Genomic DNA, 19,263 nt, shown 5'->3' with positions numbered 1-19,263 from the left:
GCGTGTTAAACGTCTTTTTTTGCCCTTTCGAGGGAGAAACCTAAAAGAACAGGTTTATGTAATGTTAAAAATATATAATAGCAACAAACTGCGGTTATTTTATTTAATTTTAATACACGAAATTTTTTGCAACCTTAAATATATGTATACATTGTGTAATTAATCAGTAATGTGTTCGAAAATCAATTGCAGTGACCTTGAGTTTTCAGCTTTTGGCCTCCTTAGCTACCATACTTTGAACAGAAAATTGTTGACCCATCCAATTGATCTAAACTTGCTTGTATGAAACATAAATGATAGATTTGGCGGGCTGCTTCGACCCAGAAAAAAAAAATCGAGCTCGCCTCGGCCTATCAAAGGATGCCTTCAAACCAACAAACTCAAGACCTCTTGCTTTCATCTGATTCTTCATATGGTTTATGTGAATTGGACAGGACTAGAGAATGTTTGTCCAAATTGCCAGTTTGACGGAATAACGTCGTTGAAAATCCTGGTTTGTCCATCAGTTGTTGTGATTTTGAATGAAAGAGATTGTCCGTCGAGGTAAGCCAGAGACTGCCAATTAGCACCCCAGTTCCTAGACATAGCCAACCACCCGGTTTTTGACCCTTTGATTGAAGCCGATTGGATTGATCCAGCTGAAGCGACATTGCTAATCGTGACGAGCTCAAAGTAGTCTCTTCCACAGATGGTGAATCTCACCCCTCCATGTTTTTTGCACGGAACCCTGTTACATAATGATCCAAGATTAACGCGACAAGTACATCACAAGATAAAAATGTTGCGGCCTTGCAGGGTTAATTCTGAATGCTAACCTTTGGAAGAGAACAGGGATGATCCCGCCGCTGTAAATGCCAATCTTTTCCCAAGCAGGTTGAGCCATGTCGAAATGCTGAAGAGGTGGGTTACACCAACCTCCGGCATTGCTAGGCAAATCATAGTTTGGAGGACAGAAGTTTGTAGCGGTAATGGTGATCGAGGCTCCCTTCCTACACCACCTTGGATCCGAGTTGTAGTCGCAAATGATCTTGTAGCATTCCCCACACGAAGCACCTTTGTTGAACAATGCAGTGCTCAGAGCTGCAGTCCTAGTCCCATAGCCAGTCGAGTACAAGTTTCCGTACCCACATGCTCCCCCTGCATCGTAACCATATATTCAGCCCTATGTCTCTTCGATTCGTTTAACACAAAAATATCGTACTATCAACAATAGTATGAAAAAATGACATACCCATAGTTCCTGAAGCGTCACTACCGCCGTAGAAAGTGGCATGACCCTTCTGCCAGCCGGAAGCCGTGAAAGCGTGAACCTTATCGACGAAAACGAAACATAATCCTAGAAAGGTAGCTAAGATGAAGGCAGTTTTGTTCATTTTGTTTATAATAGAAAAGTAGGGATTGACAGTTCTGCAGATTACTGAGGAATAAATGTTGTGTAAGGCTTCCTTTTTATATACATGAAGTACTTGGCAATTTGTAACTACCTCACATGGAATCAAATAAAGGTGGAAAAAATTAATATAAAAAATAGAAAAATAATTTTTTTTAGTAATATAAAGTTGGAATTATCTCTGAAAATATGACTTCATTTCAATTATTTGCACGTTCTGTTTTCAACATTTTCCACATATTTCATCACATATTCACAACCCACATGGATTTCCGAGCAGAAAAGCCGCAAATAAAATCGAAATATTACACAACAAATTGTTGCTTTCTGTAGCATGTAGATTTGTTGAAGGATGGGGCTTTAAGGAAATCATACATTCGAATCGTAAATAACAAATTGTTGTTTAAGACGGTTATATCTGTCTCAGACTTAAAACATGTCAACTAGAAGATGAAATAAAGGCAGAAAATGCCTAGGGACTAGCAAAAAACTTACCCATATATACTTTAACTGGTTTTAAATTTAAGATGGATATATCCGTTTTAAAGAGAGCACTATAAATAGTTAGCGGAATGAAACATCACATCACATGGGTAGTAATTTTGACATTATATGATATTGTGATACTGTGATATGTTCCGTGTAACTATCATGTGCCTAATGCACATGGCCGGTGCTTGATCTCTGGCCGGTGCTTGATCTCTTGCGATTGAATAAGTGAGTAATACGAAGGACTTTACCGTCTTCAATGATATGCATTTGATTAGAGGTAAAAGAAGCAAGAGAGAAGAGGAAAGTCGTTAATGAATACATGAACTGTCAAGTGAAGCTTCCTATGTCGAGATTAAGTGATAAGATGAACACGGTATATATCACCGTCATGCAAAACAAGGAATACACAGTTTTCTTATGTTGTTGATCCGCTTCCTTAATTAATACTGTATTATTTCTCATAATTATAATTATAGCACCGTCATCGTGAGACAAGCTTTCCCATTACAGTTCATGGACTCATGAGGTTAAATATTCGGTTTTAATAAGGAGATGTTGCAATTAGCACATTTGACATGGTTGGTTGAATTGCCATTTTTTTTTTTTTTTTTGGGCAGCCGAACAGAAAGATTCTTAGGGCAATCTCAAAGCCCGTCTAGCTAGGCCATGAGCTCTTCCATTAAGGTTCCTACGCACATAACTAAAACATAGACAGTAAAACACAGATGTAAGATTATTAATATCCTCAAGAATTCCTCGAACTTGATGATGCTTGCAATCCTTTCCTGCCCATTGAGTCAGGAGCTGAAGACAATCAGAAGAGATTTCCAAATGGAGAATTGCTTTTTGTAATTAGTTAAAAATTAAAATTAAAGCTAACATCAACTAAGCCATTTTAACCAAATAAAGCAAATTAAAGAATAGTTTCCTTTAATTAATTACACGTCAATAAGTCATACAACATTGTAAATAAAATTCCGTAATAAAATTGTCGGAATAGACATCTAGAAAATCGAGCAAAATCATCTTTCTTGCACAAAAAATCTCTCTGGTCATGAATGTCATTAGCTCATTGCTAATGACTTAATTTACTAGAATAGTTGACATCTACTACGTATACCCTTTAGTTATAAATAATAAATTTTTACTTTTTATACTATAACCTTCCAGGAAATAAAGTTTACGAGTTTTAACACAATTTAGAAGTGAATTACTTTAAACTAACCTGGCCTGATAAGTCATATGCTTAGATATTAACAGATAATAGTTGATAAAGTCGTGAGATGTCTAACTTAATTATAACCTGAGTTCGATCCTTTTAACTCTTTTTACCCCTACAAAATTACATGATTACTTAACTTTCTCATTTGTATTAACGTTCATTTAAATCATTGAGTTGAATCTCATGATGCATGTTGTTAGGTGACTTAGGCCATTGAGGGCTGATTTTAATTGCAAGTTACGTTCTTATTATTGATTAAGTTCTGAAATCATATACGAGAAATTAAGCCGTAAAACTAGGATGATTTTGGTAGCTGCCTTTAATTTGCCAATAATAATATTTTTAAAAAAATTGTTTGTTTATTTCTGGTACGGTATGGTGTACAATTTTGAGAATGGTCCGAGATCAGAAGGCATTTATGAGCATGATGATAGGCTAGATAATTCAAATGGCGGCCTTCAAGTGTGACATGAGTCACATCACTCACATGACCTTCACTTGTTTGTACTCCTAGGTTCCGATTATTTGTTTAAGAGATATTTTAATTAGGATAAATAAATAATTCACAATATTTTTAGTTAGAATATTAATTAGAGGGAAATGAATTGTGAAATGAACACATTTATTTTCCTTTTTATAAGCAAAATTAAGAACTTTCTACCAATAAATATCAGTTGGAGCAATGGTATAGCTAGAAAAAATTGGTTTAATGGACCGTAAATGTTAAATTCACGAATCATCGTTATAAAATTTAGCAGGATCTAACATAGCCATTTTTGTAGAAAAGTTTACATATTCATATATACTCCATATACAATAAAATAACTGTAAATTTGTTGGGTTGATCTTGAGACCTGGCCCACATCCATTAGAACCCCTTGGCCACTTGTTCAAGACCCATAGTATGTTTCTAATTGCATTTTTTTGTCAATAAAGATGAAGTCTAGTGGTTAAAACTTAGTGAAATTTCTTAGGATCTTAGCTTTAAGTCTCGCTAAGAGCAGGTCCGTTCCTGAGTTTCTCGGAGCCCTGGGCAAAAGTGAAGATTGGGGGCCCTAAAAAATACAATGTATAATATTTTTTTTTTTTAAAGAAACATACTTATCAATTCTATTAATAATACGTTATACATGCTAGATTTGTGGTGAAGATTAAGGGGCAATGGGAAAGGGAATCTTTTTTCTTTTATGGTGGTCGAATTCGGCCACAACCCCTTAGGATAGTGTCCATAATTTGGAGTGGGTTTAATGCAATTCCCTAGTGTAGCGAAAGAGGCATTGTATGTGGGTTGTGGGTGGAGCCATGCCGGGTTTGAGGTGGGTTACTTTGTTTTCGCCCAAATATAAGACTTTCCTAAGGGGTTGTGGCCGAATTTTAGCGGTGATTAAAGGGTTGGTGGTCAATTTTAGTAGTGAGATGTTGCAATTGACTGAGAGGTTGATGGCCTATAATTTTGGTGGTGTTTTGATCGAAGGAATTGTGACAATAATATTACTAGTAGGTTTGCTGCAATTCTTGAGGTTCCAGAAGGTGGAGTAAGGGTGGTGGCTGCTGTTATCAGAAAAAGGACTTGCTCTTGAGGCGTCAAAAACTTTTATCAAGAGCACAAGGCTCTAATAACATATTAAAAAAACTATCTTAACTAAAACTTTAAGGTTATGACTTATGATTGAGGCTAATTCAATGGTCATATATTCATATACCTTAACACAACTTTGAAATTAAGATTCCGTTGTTTGGGAATTAGAAGATGTGATTCTAATTTCTAATTAAAGAAGAAAAGATTCGGGAATTTGGGTATTGGAAAAAAAAAAGAGGGGAGAGGAAGAGTCATGGTGAGAAATTAGAAAACCGTTCTTTGTTTTTGCTAAATTAGATTATTTTTTTCTTTTCCTACCATTATTATTTTAAAAGTTAGAAGAATGATCCATTTTCTAGCTTGGGCCCTAGGCCACCGCCCTTCCGGACTACTATCAGAACTGGCCTGGCTAAGAGTAATCTTGTAGAAGTATTATGGATTTATGGCTTAAGGCTATGTCTTCTAAACTTCGAGTCTGTCACCTGGTAAAAAGGGTGGTTGACCTGTTACACATGATTTTCAAACTATCATTAATATTCAGGAATTTATCCAGTGCGCATCAAAAATAGTTGTTGTGAGTTCTCTCGTCATCCAAAAAAAATGAAATGACACGAGATTTTCTCCCGATGGACTACTAGACTAGTAAATAGTCTCTCATTACGTCCTTGTGATTAATTGTTTTGGGCTTGGCCCAATGACTATTTTTGGCCCAATTCTTATGGAGAAGCCATAGTTGATATTTCTGCATCCCCTACCAAATACAATGGAATAAATCAAAGACACCCTGAAATGACCCAACAATAATAATATGCTCGAAAATTTTATTATTACATACCAAAAAGGTAAAATTTCTTCAATCATACGTTCACAAAATTTTATTACATACCAAAAAAAGATAAAAATTCTTTGTTCAATTTACCATATACAATAGCATAAACCAACAAATAAAACAAGCTCACTAATTAACGAATATATCCTGCCTTATTCCTATTTACCCTAATAATCCTTAATTCACACCTCAAAATGATTTTTTCGGTGAGAAAATCATTAATTTAAACCAAAAATCTAAACTGATGGTCGAAACCTACTTACTCGCAATATTTTCAATTTCAATGTACTTCCAACAATAATCTAAGGGCCCAAAATCTCTTGAACAACCATTCTTCTAGACCTATTAATTGTTAAAAAGCATAAGTAAACATTTTGCTCAAGCTCTTCTAACTGTTCAACAAACCCATCATCATGCATTTCAAGCTCCCTCATGGCTTCCTTGACCACTTCTTGACTCGAACTATTTCTTACACACATATCCACCACCGCCCTTCTATGCTCAACCTCGTCATGTAATCGAGCCACAAGTCGTCCCATGGTGTCGAAATCATTGCTTAAAATGTAAGCTCCCTTTGCTGTTATATCCATTTGACTTCCTAGCCTTTCTAGATGGCTCTGCTTGAGCTTTTCGCAATCCACCTTCTTTAACACGCCGCCTGAAAAGGGTAGTAAAATACCCGGTACCCCTAGTAATCCTACTACACTATGCAATGCTAGGGCTAATAAGGTAACTGCCAAGGCGGTATAAGCAATTATGAAGCCATAGCCTGCAAGCTTCTTGTAAAGTTTGACGAATTTTTCTTTACGCTTTAGCCTTTTACGTCTTAAGGTCAATTTCCGTAGTAAATTTGCATGGCCGCGGTGGATACTATGGAAATCTACCTTTCCATTGACAGTAAAAGACAGAGGATTACTCTGCCTTATTAAGGAAGTTAACTCTTGTATCGCCGAATTACTCAAATAATAATGCCCTTGTTTGTTGATTTGTTCTTGACTTGATTGCCTTATGACCCGTTTCATGATCCGGTTATTGGACCGTGTTTTATGGATCCCTCTAAGAAGCAATTCACATACATTGTAAGCATCTAGGGTTACATCAAAGTAGTCTTTGAGAAGGCTTTGAAGCTTGGATGATTTTATCGACTCTAGTACGACTCCTTGTGGTGGCTCTAGAAGGCAATCGGATAGATGGTTGTATAGCGGACGTGACGAAGAAGATCTTTTGTGAGTTTGTGTAGTTGATGATGATGGTGATTCTGTAAGCTCAACTTGAGTTTTGCTCCATATTTCTACGTATGAATTTGTTCTAAATACTTCCTTGTACTCCTCATTTACGTTTAGCTTCTTTCGTTTTCCTTCCTCTTCCTTATCTTTCTTCCTTGATATTCCTATAAATGGAAAGTCATAATCCAAGTTGAGTTACTACATTGTAGAGGTAAGATCATATATATAGTAAACTCTACCGACTCTATAAAATGAAACTTAACCGAATCTCAACCCCAAATTATATCACAACAAAATCAAGTACTCCTAGCTAGTATGACATAAATTGACGAATAACACAACGAGAGATTGAAATCAGTCGCCAAATTGACGACCACCCTTTTCTAAATTTCCGTACAATAATTGAAGTTGGCGACTGGAAATAAAATCTTTCAGTCGCCAAATTGGACATAATGCTAAATTTATCAATATAATATGACATGTATATATAGATATACTCTCTTGTCTCAATCATTTATTTACCTTTTAAATAAATGATTAGGACAGAGGAAGAACAACCGCAGAAAACCTATTTCTTCATCATATTAGATAGAAAAATAACATGAAGCTAAGAACTATAATCATGAAAATAAAATATAAAAATGCTCACCTTTTTTCAAGAAAGATGGAGATTTAAACAATTTGGACCAAAACTTAGAGCACCCTCTTGAGGAATGAATATCATTATTATTATTATTATTATTAATCTCCATATTAGATAAAAAATATCTGGTCTCATGCATGAATAATTTATGAAATTAGGTTAATAAATGATTTAATAGTGAGTGATTATTATTATTACTAGTAAACTTAGTAGTGAAGGTTAATAATGCAAGGAGTTGAGAGATTTTAGAGAGAATTATATTATGAGGAAGACAACAAGAAATTAATTAAACTCGTCTATTAGCAAATAAATGTGAGATTATATATAGAAAAACAAATAAAGATGACCGACTTAATTTGTGAAGTGCAAGTTCGATAAAAGTTGTTATGTAATATGGCTTTGGTAACACGATAACGTATTACTCCTATGCAATTACGTGTTTTCTTACCTCTATATTTTTGGCACATTATTTGGAACCACCTCCTCATTCTGTTAATATTTTTTTTGGTGTAAGCATTTTATTTCAACAAGCAAATAAGGAGATTATATCTAATAATGCAAGTATGTTAATTTAGTGACGGATCTTAAAGTAAACTGTAAACAGTAGACCGAGATTTAAACTACTAACCCTGTGTATGATTATCTAAGCTCAACCATTGAGTCAAGGGGGTCCGGATTACAATTTTACACTGAAATATGAACAGCCAGCGAAGACCGGGGCCCCCTTCTGACATAACTAAGATCCTCCACTGTGTTAATTACTAAGTAATGAGGAGTATTACAGTATTACAAACAGAGTAATTGATTAATTATTTGTGATATAAGTCATCAAAATGAAATTGGTAGTACATTCTATCCGTTTCAATCATTTATTTATTATTGATGAAAATGGTATCACGAGTAAAAATAAAGGTAGAAATCGTATTAGCTAAATGATCCAATGGATACGCATATATTTATTATGAAAATTGGTACGTACTAAATTAAAGAATTTCATTTTAATTTACAATGTACTCCGTAACAAAGTTCATTATATATAATTGGAGTTCTTTATTTGCAATTTTGGATACCTATTATTGCGCTTTCGTTTTACAATATAACAAAGTTCATTGTAATTGGACCTTTTTATTTGGATCGCTATTACTATTTTGGGCATAATAATGAAATTAAAAAGAATGGTATCCATCAAAATATACTAAATAAACCATCCAATTTATTTGTTGATATTGCATATTTGCATGGACCAATCCATAGACCATTCATCAAACTCTCGTCTACGCTATTGCATTCTTTGAATCAGTTAAATAGAATTGTTGAGATGTAAGTTCTAGGAAAGAGCTTAATTTGGAACCAAAATTTCTTTGAACATTGATAATAATCAAAATGTCAAGTTCTATAATTGTTGTGGTCCTTTGCTTGCGAAAAAAATACTCTTTACAACTCAATTAATTGTTTATTTTTGATTAAAATACTCCACATAAATAATAAAAAACAGATAAAAAATAAATGGGGCATAATTGCATATCTAGGTATCATATACTAATTGAGAAGGTTAGTTAGTTGTCATAATTTACTTTGAAAATGAATAAATAGTAGTATAAGACCTTTTATATTAATACCATTTTAGATTGTACAAAATATAAAACATCATACTCCGTACAAATTAGTATAAGAGTACAAAAGTTGACTGGTATAAGAGGTAATCGTTCACATCTATTCATTCAACAAGTGGTCAATGTTCGATTCCCGACTCTTGCGAATTGAATGAAAAAGTCAAATTTAAAAGGATCTACCATTAGGTTGCCTTCAGTACATATTTCTTTTCAACACTAAAAAAAAAAACAAATTAGTATAAGAGTACTAAGACCTCTTATATTAATACCATTATTAAGAGACTAGCTCAACTAAAATTTGTGATAATTCAACCATTTATTGACAAAAATATCTTGCACTTTTTTAGATAATTTCTTTGATTTTTATGGTCCACTTAGTTTTCTTGTCCGCGTTATTGTGATGACATTAGCTAATTGTTTTTCTAAGAAAAAAAAACTGTTAAAGTGAAACAAATGGATAAAATCAGAGTATGAAAAAAACAATGACGATTGATGGACGAGTGAGGACCAGTTACTTAAAGTCTCCGTCATCTTATCGGTCACTCAAGTAATGGTGCAACGTCTAAATCCAGCTATTCTTTGGATTTTAATACTAACTTCCAAATACAATTCCTACTTGTTTGGGAGCAAGTCGTCATTTTGTTAGCTTTGTTCTTGGCATTGACATCATTACATCTTGTAAATGGGATAATCAAGTCGAGTTCGGATTTTTCAGTTAAGGTTGAGTTATTTTAGATTTATAAAACTCGGATTAGATTGGGTTTCGAGTGTTTGGTCATTGTGTTAGCTTTGTTCTTGGGCTCTTGGCATGACATCGTTACATCACTTACATCTCGTAAATGAGATAGCCATTATGACGCGGATTACGAATGTCAAGATCAACCGAGATTATGACAGGGATATGAATCTTGAGTGGGGGAAAGATAATTGATGGATAAATTAGGGCGGAGCCTCGGACCAGACCAAAAATAAATTTTTTGTGGTCCGAAAACGGGACCTAAACTTTTGGTCTTGAACCGGATCAAACTCGAAATATCGGTCTGATGCGGTCTTAGACCGAAACACCGGAATGTACCTAAAACTATTTTTTTCACTATTTCATACTATATGATAAATGATAAATACATTTAAATTCCGTTAAATCAATTGCATTGAATAATTAGACGACGATTTTTTTTTATGAAAATAATTGTTAATATTAATTTATAATGTCTTTGGAAGATAAAATGATCATTCATTTATAACTTATTAATGATGAAGTCTTTAAAAGCCTAAAATTAGGCCCGGACTTAAATTAATCAGTCTTAGACCGGACCAGATCGAAGACCGAAACTTTAAAAAATGTGGACTCAATACCCGATCTAAAAAAATTCGGTTCGATTTCGATCAAGACCAAATGCTTCGATCCATTTTTTCGCTCGACTTAAAGCTGCTCACCTTTAAGAAAAATAATATAAAACAACTTAAGAGTTCATACTTTTAACTGAAAAAATTAAGAGATATATATATATGTGCGCATAAAATCTTGTAAGAGGCCAAAAAAATGGGTATGGGACTCAAGTCTCATATGTGATTCATACCCATACGGCCATACCTGAGGTTTTATAAATAGAAAATATCCGACCCATATTCATACAGGTCCAAAATAAGAAGACTATACCGACCCATTAGGATAAGATTCAAAGAATCTAGATAGGGTTCTGAATCCACCACCGTTCCTACCTACATGTGAAAATATTTGGCTATGTTGCTCGGACTCTTTAATATTACCTTTGCGTACTCGTGTCAGACATTGGACACTCGTACATGGGTAGGACAATCCGACACTTCATTTTAGACCAAGAACATGATTTTTTTTTTTTTTTCACAAAACAGCCAAATTCAATACTCAAACACGCACCCGTATCGAATACTTCTAGGGGGTGTTTGACCTTGCTTACATACAAGAGTTTTTGCTTTTTAAAATGAGTTTTTTTTATAAGTTACCTCTTAGAAAAATTGTGAGTGTTTGGCCGAAATGTTAGAAAAACTGTTTATGATTTTGATATGGTATTGATTGTTGTTAATTTTATAACTTTTTAAAAGTACATTTAAACTCCTTAAATAGGGTGTTTGACCTAGTTTTTGATTTTACATAAGCACTTATTAAGTTAGGCCAAACACCCCCTAATCAAGTCCAAGCAACATACCTAGATATTTATTTGGGTAGAAATGTAGAATGGCTATAAAAGAAAATTAAATAGGATTCAATTTGTTCAAATGGAAGGTTAATAGGTTCTAAGGCCGCTCAAGTGATAGGTGAAAGTCTCTTTCTAACGTACGAAATTGATCTTAGATCATTATTTCTACCGCATCCTCTCGATCGTCACCACCAAGTAGATATACATGATGATGATGTCTTACTTTTGTATATAACATAAGTGATGTCTTTGCTAAATTACTTTCTAAAACCTTGTATATATAATCTTTTAGCCGTCTTCAATGAAATTTTGTGATATTTCAACATTTTCTTAACATTATTTTCATCTTTCACTCGTATGTGATGTACACTCAACAAGCTAATATTACAGGAGAGACTATTTTAGATTTGAAATTTGTCTACAAAAACGTTATAAATCAATCACAAATTCTTGTTTGTGACGGCACATATCCGTCATTCTTGAGTGACGGATACCATTTTACCTCACAAAGTACCCACTTTTTCTCTCGCTGCAACACTATTCATGTGGCTCCCTTTCTTCACTAACCCATTTTGTTACCATTTTAACTCACAAAATATCCGCCACAAATGATAACCCGTCACAAGGGAGACCAATTGTAAATCAATATCGAGCTAAAAAATCTCTTTATTACCAAATCATGATTCATTAAAATAATGAAGCAACGACTTTAAAAAATTACAATACTAAGTAAATAATGAAATAGATGTTGCATCCTACCTAAAATTTTTTTTTCTGTCCTCAAATGAGCCATAAAGACAGTACAATATCGAAAATGAGGAGATTCAAACTTGTAACTTGCCCACTAAATCTCCTTCTTAACCTAAGTTAAGATATTCAATACTCGACTATAATCGTAGATCCGTACTATAGAAGTTTTAATTTAATATTGCATGGAAGTGGTACCTCTGATTTATGTTACAACACCATCTAAGATATTTATCATAGTACTTACTACATAATCTTAGTTTAGGATAATGATATTAATGATGACATGGATATAAGAGGAAACAATCAAAAAGATGTCATCCTACCCAAATTATTTTGGCTTATTCAACAATTGATTGCTTGACGCCCCAATCTAACTATCCACTTTTCAGCATACCACTTGTTCATTGCTTTCACTTCTCCAATATTTCTATTTTTAGTATCTACACCTCCCAATTAATTTGCAAGACGTTATGTTCTTAATCTTTGACTAACTGGATTAGGACAATATAATTAGGATAAAATGTTAACCGTGTTTGTGATATTTACTAGATATTTAGAGCTCGTTTGGCGGTAACCACTCACGATTTGCGAAGTAGCTTTTTTTGCAAAAAAAAAAAAAATCAGTCTTATTTTTTTAGTATGTTTGGCAACTACCTTATTTGACTAAAAAGGTCGCGAAATGAAATCTTCACGAAGATTTCGTTTGAAAATCAAATGACGATTCATTTTTATCTACCTATTTTGCCCCCGAATTTTAATGACCTCAATTAAAAAAACCTCATATGACTTTCTCAAAAATAACACACAGCCGTTCACCAAGTTCTTCAAAACGCAAAAGTAGAGCGTCTGATTGCCCCGTCACCGACTCACCGTAAACGCTTCAACTTTCTTCTACGGTTAGAAGTATCTTCGTTTGTTTCTTTTTCATTAATTTAGCTTGAATTGATTGAATTGGCTCCATTAATTATCTAGTTATGAATAGGAACCCCAATGGAAATTATAGTTGGGTTATCTAGTTAATTTGGGGTGAAACTTAATTATTATTTTGTGTGTATGAGTTTAATAGAGAACTAATTTTATATCCATAAAATTCATTTTCGATGATATATTGTTTGAATTATTTTTTTTTTACCTAATCGTGATATATTAATTAGTGTTCTCATTCGCTTTGAAACATGTTAAAGACTTATGCAAATATATTGAAAAAACTCCATTATGACTTTATTACTAACAACGTCAACGACAATAACACAAGGATAATAGTAAAAACATAACGATAAAGCAATAATCAACCATGTCCTTTACGTCATTTTGTCAAATATCATTACTATTTCAATTACTTTCCAAACAGTTTTAACAAAAATCATTACCTTATCAATCTTAATTTTCGATTCCTTTTTCATTACCTTTTCGGTTTCGTCCTTTTTTTCGGTTTCAAATTTTATCGGTTTCATTCCTTTTCATTAGTTTTTGCCAAAAAAATTTTAGAAGGGCATTAACTTTAGGTAAATTGAAAAGGAAATAAAAACAACATAATTGGAATGGAAGAAATATTAACATTTACGTTAACGTGAAAATAAAATAGAGCTCTCATCAGTATTTTAATACATAAATCATTGATCATTGGGCAAAAAACAACACAAGAAAATGAAATAATCTCTTAAACTCGTATTACGGTACATTAAAATGAGGCGTTCATCAAAGAAAAATATTTAAAATTAAATAGTTTTCAAATTCTTATTGTTGTTGAGTCGTCCCATTTCCATTTCCATTTCCATTTCCATTTCCATTTTCATTATCAAATCCATTTCCATTCTCATTTTTATTACCTACAATAAAAAAATCAATATCAAATTATCAATATAATTAACTTGTAGATCAACAATGGTAGCATCCCAAAAGAAGAAGTTCAAAGGCTAGAAGACTTGCCAGCAATATCAATGACAAAGCGATATCGGACATCATTTTTAGAAAGACGGTCCAAAGCCTCGTTTATTTGGTCGGGTGTAACAAGTTCTATGTCACAAGTTATGTTGTATTTCCCACATACGTCCATCATTTCCTGTGTCTCTTTCATTCCACCCGTCATGCTCCCTTTTACCACTCTTTTTCCTGTTACAAAAAATATTTACATCCCAATTGGTTAGATAATAGCTTCCATGATCCGTTCGGTTTGATCCAGAACCGGATTAAAATAAAGTATGGCCCGATCTGCTCCAGACCAGATCGCGTGGTCGGGTCTGATCTTTGGTCCGGACCATTGGATGAACAAACACCCTTAGTTTTCTGGTTAGTAACTTACTAACTTATGCATAGTGATTGAAATACGGTGAAAATAAGTGGAACTTTAGTTACGGTAGCACAAGTAGTTAGAGAAAGAATGGTACCGAAAATGAGAGGGAAAGAGGGTAGGGCCATGGGCTTGTCAGGAGCCCCAACAATAACAAGAACTCCATTTACTTTCAACAGCTCTAAAGTTGGCCCAAGAGAGTGATAAGCTGATACTGTGTCCAATATGAAATCTAGGCTTCTTCTTTTCGCCTATTTACAAATTAAGATGCAAAAAAGTGTCAAATATTCCTCGAAAAATAAAATAAAAAAAATAAATCACAAAATCGACGGCACATATCCGTCTATGGCATATATCCGTCTATAGCAAGACTAGCTGAATATAAATATAGAGATATCGGAAGATAAACGAGATAACATTATCTGATGGCAACTATTTTCATTACTCTTTTACAACAATGTACTGTAAAATCTCTATACTATGGGTCCAACGTCTTAATCTTGTTAGTTGGCTGTCTAATGTTCCATAAATTGAGTCACTTATTATAAAAATAACTGCTCAGTACTGGCACAATATCGACAGGGCCGGCCCTAAGGGGTAATTAGGGGGGCAAATTACAAGGGCCCATGTCTAGAAGGGGTCTATGAGGGTTAAATTAGGAGTCTGTTAAATTGGGTATAGCTCGAGGTCTTTATCAAATAAATTTTATCACATGTAATTATCAAAACGAGAGAAGTAGTCTAGTGGTTATTTATCTTACCAATTGGTAGGAGATCTTGTGTTCTATTTTTCATGGCTACATTCTATTTTTTTGTTTTCTGGAATTTAATTTGTAAGAACTACTCATCTAATATAACTATATATATCTCTAAAATTTGAAAGAATTTTGACCCGTCTTTAAAATTTGGGGAAAAAACTCTGTAGTGCTCTTCTAAAAGTTTGTGTTGTTTCGTTTATCAAATTGTAGTTAAGATGAAAGTATTATGAACATGTCTTATACTGCTCTTATGACTCATTTGACACCATAATAAACGATATCAAGATTAAGGTGCACTGATATGTATATCAAGCATTTAATTTATGGGGGAAAAGAAGTGAATTAAACCTTCATTTGAGAGGCATCAGTGCTGATGACAAAATCATCAGCACCAAGACGTTGTTTAGCCTCAACCTCCTTAGAAGGAGAGGTACTAATGATGGTGACATGGTGACCAAATGCCTTGGCAAGCTTAACCGCGACATGGCCCAGACCACCTAGCCCAACTATCCCAACTTTCTTTGGACTCGTTGATTCCTCAAGCAAGTTGTTGTCCTTCATTGGGCTGTACACTGTTATCCCGGCACATAACAGTGGTGCTGCTGCATCCATTGGTAAACTTTCCGGCACACTTACCACATACCTGTTATACATCGTAATTAAACCTATCAAACGGGTTTTGTCACTTACTAATAGAACAATACAATATCATGTTAATTCAACCGTTCGACTTTTCAGATATGTCTCAGAAAGTGTGATTTTATTTATCAATACTACGTTTTAACATTTTTTTTTGCAGCATTTACTTTAAAACATTGTGGACATAGGACTCACATGATTAACAACAAAAAATAGAGATTGAAAATGATGTATCAAAATTTTGGAAAACATGCCCCCACATTTGTATCCATATTTTAGAACATAATCCACATGCCGGAAAATTCAATTATCTAGTGCTACATTATATCAAAACTAGAACGATTGGGTAGAGAATGGGTTTATGTAGGATTTGAGAGTAAAGTCGTTACTCCAAATAACGACTTTGCTATGTACACAGAATTAAACACAGATTAGTGTGAGAAATTCTGACATAGATAAAGTTGATGTACCAAATAGCGGTTTTACTTTTAGCGTATAATTCAGTGAAATTATTGAAGTAAAAATAGCCAGTTGTAAAAAGTAAAGCCGTTACTTCAAGTAGCAACTTTAATTGCCTCTGTCAGCAGATTTTTTCTTACTAGTCTGTGTTGTTTTGTGTATACAAAGCGAATTAGCGACTTCACTCCTTATCCTACATACAAGAATTTTTTTCCAAAATAGGCTTCCATTACAAAGAAATTAACGAAATGGGGCACATATGAAAGTATTTATCCAAAATGGGTCCACATAGGATAGGTATGCACGAACCTGTGTCACGGAATAAGTCGCTTAGCGACGGAGCGACTTGAGGTTAAGTCGCTCTCCCCCTTAGCGACCTTAGTGATTTGTTAATAAGTAGAAAAATATATGAAAAAAAATGAGTTTGGATGAAGTCGCTCAGCCCCAAGGCGACTTCATATTAAATATAGTTGGCTTGCAAAAATAAATATAAAAGTTGTACTTGCAAGGAATTGAACACACAATCTCGGCCCTATTATCATCATACATTAACCACCAAGCCATATTAACACTTGTAAACTAAATACACAATTAAATTGTAAGGCTATTATACCATACATCGAGTATTAAATGCGTTTAATAAGTTGCACAGATATTGTACTAATTACTACTATTTAAACGCTAATTGTATACATAGAAATTAGTTTAGCCTGGTGGTTAATGTACAAGGCTAAATAGCGTTCAGCACCGGTTCGATTCCCCTCTTCTACATAATTGACCTATTTTTTTGCAAAACTGAAATAGTCGCTGTCCAGCTAAGCGACTTTGTCCCAAGTCGCTCCCCCTTAATATTAGCTCTGTTTACATGTAACCTAAGATAAGGTCGCTTGGGGAGAGAGCGGCTAGAATCCGAACCTAGCTTCGGTGATGACGTGGACCCATTTTGGGTAATAAGTTTGAAACTTACACCATTTTGTTAATTTCTTTGATTTTTTGCCCCATTTTAGAAAAAAATTCTACATACAAGGACCTATTCCTTACACGTTACAACTAGTTTCACCCCATCTCCATTTCCAAATTCTTTATCATTAATCCTTGCTTTACCAATTCATCCCTACAATTAAATACACTCCTCCGATCCATCTTAACCATTTGTTTATCTTTGATTAATAATGAAATACGTACCTTTGATCCGCAACGAGCATGTTAGAGTAACCACCGTAAGTAATACTACCATCCCAGAAAATACCATTGTAGGTAAACTGAATTTTATCGCAGTAATTTTCCTGATCATCCTTGCAAAATTCACAATCTAAGCATGACGCTGCCAAACATCCAACACCTACTCTGTCCCCTTCCTTTAATTTTGTCACATTTTTTCCGACTTTCGTTATTATCCCCGTTATCTCGTGCCTGTTTTTACAGTCGATAATGTGCAACTTCAAATTTTCGCGAAACCATAAAAGAAATTTTTAAAATTAATTAGAAATTTTAAAACTTACCCTGGAACAACAGGGTACATAGTGATACCCCAGTCATTTTTAACATGATGAAGATCAGTATGGCACATTCCACAAAACAATACTTTGATCGTCACGTCGTTTTCGCCATTTTCTCTGATCATGAAATGGTAGCTAGGTTAGTTATTATATTAGCGGAATCACAAATTCTCATTTCAGACCGAGAGGGTGTTAAGTAAGACTAGTGTCATGTCAACTTAGAGTCGTATGAGATAATATCTTAACCTATTAGGAGCTTAGGGTTTAGGCCATTAAATTACGATGGCTAGGTAAACTAGTGTGTGGATTTGAGTGAGCTTGAGTTAGTAACTTAGTACTATATACTCCGTATATGGGATCTTATGTCCTAATAAAATCCCATACGGTTACTAATTAATTCAAAGTATTTCGGAAACTATAAGCGAAATTATATACGAGTACCTTCGTTTAAAGATATACGGAGTGATCTTTCCGGATGTATCGTGAGCTGCCCATCCCGACACTATTTGTGTATGGTTCGGAGTTGTTTGAGTCATGTTTGTATTGTTGAGTTGTAATACAATGTTTAAAGTTTCACTTCGAATTTATAAGCAATGAAAATGAAGACGTTGGGTAAAATATAATTTGTAAATTTCATGAAAATTAAAGGTAGGAGTAGTTGGTCGTTATAAATATGTGTTTTGTTGTTGAAAGCAATTTATTTGGTTACATAGGCCCATCATCTGGAGCCATAAAAAATGAGAGATCAATTAATGTTTACACCCAATAATAATAATAATGTGAGATGAATCGAACCTTATTACTTTCTCAACTACTTATCACTGTCGTCTTGGTGTGAACTAATGTACTCTTACTCAACTCTTGCATTTTTAGCTCCCTAATTTAGTTAGTTACTTAGTCTCCCAAAAAACCGTCTCATATAATCTCAATTAAACATGTTGATTTATTTATCAAGTTAAATTAAAGTTGATTGATGTGTCGAGATAGAATTAGGCACGCGGGCTGTTGGGTCGACACATCCCATGGTCCATTGTAGCACGACATAGATTGGAACGGCCCGGCACAACACGCCATTGGCCATGCGTGGGCTGAAGTTTGAGAAAAAAAATATCATACCTAGCCCAAGCAGGATATATAAGGCCCACTTGGACACAACACACCTAGGCACGCTCAAAATACGAGAAAATAAGGCTAATGTGGAGGATTTGCATGAGCACACCCAAGTACAACACGACACACTATGGCTCGTCGACTGTGCCTAGGTCGCCATTTCCATTTAACCAGCACGACACAACACCCACCTTCCCGTGCCTAGGCCGTGTCATTTTCTTACCTAGCATGGCAGGCCGGCACGAGGCACGACTCGGCAATACCCACTTTCATCTCTGTTGATGAGGACCGGTAAGACAACTCACCTTTTAATCAAGGATCATGGTTTGAACATTTTACGCGAATGGAAAAGTCAAACTTGAGATAGTTACCCATCCATCGCCTTCCATTTCAACGTCGTGCCCAGCCTCCCATTTTGGCCCGGCCCAGACAGGGTCGGTCATGCTTTCGGGCTGTGACGTGCCAGCACGCTTGTCCCCCCTCCCCCACCGTGGTCCGCGCAATGTCTGTTCGAGCCGTGCTTGGCCCGTGAGCCAGCCGGTTATTAATAATTTTTTTAAAAAAATATGTTTCGATTTATAAATA

At 34.6% G+C, this 19,263-nt stretch overlaps 3 protein-coding genes across 4 annotated transcripts in view; all 3 read right to left on the bottom strand.

Moving 5' to 3' along the window:
- Positions 1-78: 78 nt before the first annotated feature.
- Positions 79-1,413, bottom strand: LOC141658623 (expansin-A11-like). The gene is made up of 3 exons (XM_074465536.1): positions 1,232-1,413; positions 816-1,137; positions 79-727 (listed from the first exon to the last, which is right to left on the bottom strand). Exons 1-3 carry the CDS (start codon positions 1,371-1,373, stop codon positions 418-420), a joined length of 774 nt encoding a protein of 257 aa, XP_074321637.1. The 5' UTR covers positions 1,374-1,413; the 3' UTR covers positions 79-417.
- Positions 1,414-5,492: 4,079 nt separating this feature from the next.
- Positions 5,493-7,631, bottom strand: LOC141658622 (UPF0496 protein At1g20180-like). The gene is made up of 2 exons (XM_074465535.1): positions 7,388-7,631; positions 5,493-6,902 (listed from the first exon to the last, which is right to left on the bottom strand). The coding sequence occupies exons 1-2, from the start codon at positions 7,518-7,520 to the stop codon at positions 5,815-5,817; spliced, it is 1,221 nt and encodes a 406-aa protein (XP_074321636.1). The 5' UTR covers positions 7,521-7,631; the 3' UTR covers positions 5,493-5,814.
- A 5,936-nt stretch (positions 7,632-13,567) lies between these two features.
- LOC141586440 (putative cinnamyl alcohol dehydrogenase 6) overlaps positions 13,568-19,263 on the bottom strand; it is a 53,722-nt gene continuing 48,026 nt past the window's right edge. Inside the window, exons 1-7 of one of the 2 annotated variants that reach the window (XM_074407651.1) lie at positions 18,010-18,182; positions 17,572-17,685; positions 17,255-17,482; positions 15,320-15,614; positions 14,312-14,465; positions 13,854-14,036; positions 13,568-13,753 (exon numbers count right to left, since the gene is read on the bottom strand). In XM_074407651.1, the coding sequence (XP_074263752.1) occupies positions 13,662-13,753; positions 13,854-14,036; positions 14,312-14,465; positions 15,320-15,614; positions 17,255-17,482; positions 17,572-17,685; positions 18,010-18,104 (1,161 nt within the window). In that variant the 5' untranslated portion in view covers positions 18,105-18,182 and the 3' untranslated portion in view covers positions 13,568-13,661. Of the gene's footprint in view, positions 13,754-13,853; positions 14,037-14,311; positions 14,466-15,319; positions 15,615-17,254; positions 17,483-17,571; positions 17,686-18,009; positions 18,183-19,263 lie in introns of those variants that run through there. The other variant, XM_074407652.1, reaches the window with a different exon arrangement.

This window comes from Silene latifolia, chromosome 6 (assembly GCF_048544455.1).
Source record: "Silene latifolia isolate original U9 population chromosome 6, ASM4854445v1, whole genome shotgun sequence".
NCBI lineage: Eukaryota > Viridiplantae > Streptophyta > Magnoliopsida > Caryophyllales > Caryophyllaceae > Silene > Silene latifolia.
The sequence above is the reverse complement of the archived record's forward strand: the minus strand, read 5'-3'. Positions and strand labels throughout refer to the sequence as shown.